Source organism: Armigeres subalbatus, chromosome 3 (genome assembly GCF_024139115.2).
Source record: "Armigeres subalbatus isolate Guangzhou_Male chromosome 3, GZ_Asu_2, whole genome shotgun sequence".
Classification (NCBI taxonomy): Eukaryota; Metazoa; Arthropoda; class Insecta; order Diptera; family Culicidae; genus Armigeres; species Armigeres subalbatus.
In genome coordinates, this window is record NC_085141.1 from 119,067,398 (window position 1) to 119,073,236 (window position 5,839).

Below are 5,839 nucleotides of genomic sequence, written 5' to 3' on the forward strand. Positions count from 1 at the left end.
TCTCTTTTAAAAATGCCTTCGGAAATATATTTAGAAATTCCTGCACAAAACCCTCCAGGAATTTCTTCAAAAACTTCTCCAAAAATTTATTTAAGAGCTCTTCCAAAAAATTTCCTTGAATAATCTAAAAAAACTCCACCAAGAACTCCTTTGGATATTTCACCAGGGATTTCTCTAAAAGTTTCTTCGAAAAGCCTCCCGGATTCCTTCTTAGATTTCTTCCAGGAAATTCATTGAAAATTAATTAGATAATGAAATAGTTTTCGGTGGAGTTGCTAATTGAATTTTTGAAAAAATAAAACAAATAAATTAAACAACTAACACTGAAAAAATCCGAAGGTATTACTGAAAGAATTTCGTAAAGAACCCATGAAGGCATTTTCGATGGAGTTGCTGCAGGAAGTTCTAAAAGAATTCTCGAAGATTGTTTTAAAGGAATTGCTAGAAGAAGCTCTGAAGAAATTTGTTAGGAAAATTTGGAAGAAATCCCTTATGCAATCTCTGGAAGAATTTATTTGAAGAATTCATAGAATAATTGCCGAAGAAATTCATGAGGAGGTATTCCTTCAAAAAATTTAAGAGTTGCTAAATTGTTTTTAAAGAAACTCCAAATGGAATTTCTTGAGAAATTTATTAAGAAATATCCGGAGGAATCGCTAAAGAAACTTCCGAAGGAATTCCTTAACGATTCTTAACAACATTTCGTAGAAATTACTGAAAAAATTTTTTTGTATGCATTCCATAAGGAATTTCCGGAGAAATTTTGTAAGACATTTCCGGAAGAATACATAAAGTAATTTTCCAAGGTTTTTGCCTTTCTCGTATACAAAGTATACGTAAAGGCTATATGTTCGCTCCAAAAATGAACTTTTTATAGCAGGCCCGGAGACCCATGGTGTTATATACCAATCGACTCAGTTCGACGAGTTGAGGTGATGTCTGTGTGTGCGTGTGCGCGTGTGTCTGTGCGCACCCACCCAAAAAAATGTCACTCATTTTTCAGGTACTTATCCTTAACCGATTTACTCGCAACAAGTTGCATTCGACGCAGGATACTCTACCATTGTTTCCTATTGAAAATTGGTCAGATCGGACTATGGGCTCGGAAGTTATGGCCAAAATACCACTTTTTTTTATAGAAAAAAAGAGTAAAAAAATGTATCTCATTTTTCAGACACTTATCGTTAACCGATTTACTCGCAACAAGTTGCATTCAACGCAAAATACTCTCTCATTGTTTCCTATTGACAATTGGCCAGATCGGACTATGGGCTCAAGAGTAATGGCCAAAATACAATTTTTATAATGCACGAGAAAGGCACCATCACCGCTAGGTGGATTAATCAGGGTTTTTATTGAAACTTTTCGGAGGAATATCTGGAGGAATTTACTAGGAAATATACCAAGTAGTTTTGGCGCTTTGGGGATGTATTCAAGCCTTCACAAAAGCTTATGTGCCACAACAAATATAATTTGCGAGTCACCTACACTGTCGCTAACCGCAAGTCGAGCACATCTGTATATGGGCCTCCATATACAGATGTGCTCGACTTGCGGTTAGCGGCAGTACAGGCAGTGTTGTCTTACACTCTGTGCAAGAAATTCTGCTCTTTGATTTTACTCCATCTAAACGATGGACATTTAGAAAATTCAAATAGCCTTCACTTACTTAGTTAAGATTGTAAAATCGTTTGGATGGAGTAAAATCAAAGAGCAGATCTTTTTGCACAGAGTGTAGGACAACACTGCCTACAGATTTAGGTGCCCTTCTGAATAAGGCTTTGGCTTAGACGAATTCCAAAGACCATTTCAACATTTTTTGTATTATTCTACTTAAATTCTATTAAATCTACTAGATACAGCCTAATTCAAATTCACAACTAATCAACCAACCAATTCATTATCCAATGTTTGTCACCACACTGTCTTAGAGGCACCATCACTTGAGGTAGATTTGAAATTAAATTCTGACGAGTTCCACCTCAACAAAATTCTAACAACTAACTAACAACAACAATCATAAAACAAGTTTAGTAGTAGGGGCCCTCCTTCGCCGTGCGGTAAGACGCGCGACTACAAAGCAAGACCATGCTGAGGGTGGCTGGGTTCGATTCTCGGTGCCGGTCTAGACAATTTTCCGATTGGAAATTGTTTCGACTTCCCTGGGCATAAAAGTATCATCGTGTTAGCCTCATGATATACGAATGCAAAAATACAATCGCAGTTAATAACTGTGGAAGTGCTTAATGAACACTAAGCTGCGAGGCGGCTCTGTCCCAGTGTGGGGATGTAATGCCAATAAGAAGAGGAAGAACGAGTTTAGTACTATTCCAATCAATTCCACCACGTTGTATTGTCTTACAAATACGTATTTCGTCTCTATAAGGCCATCTTCAGTGTCTATTATTTATTCGACTCTTTTTTTATTGCGATTAGTCATCGGCGTGGCAAAATTATGATCGGCGGCGCGCCGACCCAAAATTGCCGGCGGCGGCGGCGTGAGTAAAACCACCGGCGGCGGCGGCGCACAGGTCTAAACAGGGTACCCGTTGTTATGCTGGATGTTAGAAACATATTCAATACAATTATGTGGACGGCATCGTAGATCACGTCGCATAGAAATATCGGTTTCGAATAGTCAAGGCATCATTGAAACGAAGGGATTTCTTCACCCGGAATCTCTGGGCTTACATTGGCTCTCTGGATAAGTGCTTCGGACTTGCGGTGATCTTGAAACAGACAAGACGATGTAAGAGTAATGTGGAATAGGTAACAGGCTTCATCGGAAACGGGTTGATGGATTCGGGAGAGTATTCCATCACCGGGGAACTTAAGATGGCGAATACAAAGCAAGACCATGCTGACGGTCACTGGGTTCGATTTCCGGTTCGGTCTGGTAAATTTTCTCGACTTCCCTGGGTAAAAAAGTATTATCGTAATAGCCTAATGATAAACAAATGCAAAAATGGTTGGCTTAGATACCTCGCAGTTAATAACTGTAGAAAAGCTTAATGAACGCTAATTTGCTAGGCGGAAATGTCCCAGTGGGGGTTGTAATGCCAATTAAAAACGACTATTTGAGTAGTCCGCAATATTCCCCGATCAAACTGGGAGCTAAATGGCTTAAAGACACAGAAGATCGGTGTCAGGGGAATTTCACTGCCGGGAATTTTCTCGTCGGGGTGACAAATTCCATCGCCGGGGACTAGACCGCCTAGATCTCGATGCATTAAAATGCCGGTTCCGAGTAGTCGTATGTCAATGAAACTGGCGCTTTGCTCCACATGGAATCTCTGGACAGACTTCAATACTCGATCGATTACCCGCTAAAGGGAGTAAATTATTCGGATTTGGTTGTATCTGTGAAACGCCAAAAACGTAAAGTGGTCAGTTACGAGAATTTCCACCCACGATCGGTTGCAAGCGGGGTCCAAAAAGGTGGTCTTGAATGGCAAGAGAACGGAGTCAAAGTTCTCAAGGAGTTATGTAAGCCAAAGGGGTAATCTGAAAAGATCAAAGGATAGCCTTTCGGTATCAAGAACGATACGAATTTATACAAAAAAAACTATAAGCATTCATTCATGAAAAATTTTGGTTGTTTCCATTATTTAGAAACTAATCAATACCAAGCGCATATCTGCAGAGCCGCGATCCAACATTTGCAATTTTTGGGAGGAGCTGCCGTAGTTGTAATTGAAGGAGCATTGGTTGTGGTTGTTGGAGCCTGGGTAGTTGTTGTTGTTGATGTTGTAGTAGTTGTTGTCGGGGCCTTCGTTGTTGTAGTGGTAGTAGGAGCTTTTGTTGTCGTTGTGGCAGCTACAGTGGTTGTTGTTGTTGCAGCCGTTGTAGTTGTTGTAGGGGCCTTTGTAGTTGTTGTTGGAGCAGCAGTGGATGTTGTAGTCGTCGTTGGAGCTGTTGTCGTGGTCGTAGGGGCCTTTGTTGTTGTTGTTGGAGCAGCAGTGGTTGTTGTCGGAGCGTTGGTAGTCGTTGTTGGAGCTGTTGTCGTTGTTGTTGCCTATAGACAAAAAAACATGTTTTTGTAGTGTGAACGATAACACTATCTCTCATGACGGGATGTAGCTGTAAAAGTTAACATATTCTTACCGGAGCCTGAGTAGTTGTAATTGTTGTAGAATTGCAGTACATATAGTTCACTGCCTTGATATCTGAGAGCGATAATCCGGTGTCGTTGCCAAAATCATTGTAAGGCCAAGGTTTCTGAATAAAAACAAAAAATACACTAATTTTGTGAACTATTTACGCTGATACACTTATCTTACGAGGTTATTCATCACCGGACGGCTATAACTAACAGCTCCTCCCCATTTCGAATAATGCATTACGCTACCGTACGAATACTCGATACCGTATAGCTCAACTTGATCAGCCGATTTTTTACCAAAATTTGCGTTCATAAAACTTTCTGAAAAAAAAATAAACTCCACATTCATACTTTCGCAGAAGGCACATTCGCAATCTCACCTGTCTGATACTGGGTCGCAAGTGCTCCTGAATCAATGCTGACCCAATCATCACGATCCGGGCGGGTGAACTCATGATAGAATCCAAGAGCGTGCATAAACTCATGAGTTACTGTACCAGTTTCCATGCAGGATGGATTTTGAAGATTCACCAAATTGTAGTCATTATTCAAATGTCGTCCTACATATGACCAGCATCCCGTTGCACTGTTATTGATCCGAATGTAGTACTCCTCCGTAGTACGTGGGACAAACCTGACACAAGTGTTCTCCGCATAATGATTGATAGTCCATTGGATGTTTGTCAACTCACTGCTAGCTGTTAACAAATTACATTATTTTCAACATCGGCTTTCCTAAAACTAGACTTTGTATGTCACCTACTGAATGTGCCAATGATCTCGTATGGAACAACTGCATCGGGCCACCGGATATAGGTATAGCTTCCCATTAGAATTGCGTTAGCCTCGACCAGGTCCTCGACCATCAGATCGAACTCAAAGTATGTTCCAAATCCGGCTTCGAATGGGCGGGTTTTGTTTACACCCCTCTTGTAGTGCTTCAGTCGTTCCCCTAGAAATGGATTCATTTCGAAGTGCAGTGGATTTGCAGCTCAACAACTTTTGTTTGCTTACCGACTTGAGTCGAAGGCTTTGTCGCGAAGGTTACGCCATTTCGTTTGGGACCACGCCGTTGATCTGGGTGAACTCTATCCCGATGGCGATCCCGTCCTCTATCACCAGCCACATGAGCACTGCAACAGATTGCAAACGACAGCAGAACCAAGCAGCCGAAGCTCTTCATCGTTGAATCGGGTATGGTTTACTGTTCCAGCATTATCGAATACTTTGGCAGATATTTATTTCATGTTTCGCCCTCGAGCACAAATGATGGGAAATGTTGAATATTTGAACAATGTGGCTCATTATTTTAACTAATAGGGGATTTTTGAAAAAAAAACTCGGTCTGACGTACATATAATAAAAACAAATAATATAATAGATATGATACTTAGACAATGTAGCTGATTATCCCAATTTTCAGAACATATGTTGGTTCACAGTTGGTTCAGGATTTACGTTGGAGAACAATCATTCTTTCATTTATTATTTATTCCATCTGTTAAAAGATTGGGCGATTTGTCGAACTTTTGGCCATTTCTGAAAAATACTATCTTATCAATTGAATTAGAAAGTGTCCGTGATGAACCAATAAAATATCTGAGTGATGTACATCGCAGAACAGAAAGAGCAAAATCAACGGATATTTCGAATTACTCCAACCATTTTTTCTTTATTATTGGTGTTAGGGCAAATTTTTATTTTCGCTCAAAATCACTATTTTGCTTTCTAAAACCG

The 5,839-nt window shown here is 40.1% G+C and overlaps 1 protein-coding gene across 1 annotated transcript; it reads right to left on the reverse strand.

Moving 5' to 3' along the window:
* Positions 1–3,580: 3,580 nt before the first annotated feature.
* LOC134220883 (zinc metalloproteinase nas-14-like) lies at positions 3,581–5,355 on the reverse strand. The gene is made up of 6 exons (XM_062700045.1): positions 5,117–5,355; positions 4,866–5,054; positions 4,483–4,800; positions 4,281–4,423; positions 4,105–4,218; positions 3,581–4,015 (listed from the first exon to the last, which is right to left on the reverse strand). The coding sequence occupies exons 1-6, from the start codon at positions 5,283–5,285 to the stop codon at positions 3,620–3,622; spliced, it is 1,329 nt and encodes a 442-aa protein (XP_062556029.1). The 5' UTR covers positions 5,286–5,355; the 3' UTR covers positions 3,581–3,619.
* Positions 5,356–5,839: the final 484 nt, after the last annotated feature.

What these genes read in the sequence shown, in the direction of transcription:
- LOC134220883 (XM_062700045.1), bottom strand. Translation starts at nt 5,285, where the DNA reads ATGAAGAGCTTCGGCTGCTTGGTTCTGCTGTCGTTTGCAATCTGTTGC. An exon ending in AAAGCCTTCGACTCAAGTCG is followed by an intron (nt 5,055 to 5,116) that starts GTAAGCAAACAA and finishes ATCCATTTCTAG; the next exon opens with GGGAACGACTGAAGCACTAC. An exon ending in TTACAACTACTCAGGCTCCG is followed by an intron (nt 4,016 to 4,104) that starts GTAAGAATATGT and finishes TTTTGTCTATAG; the next exon opens with GCAACAACAACGACAACAGC.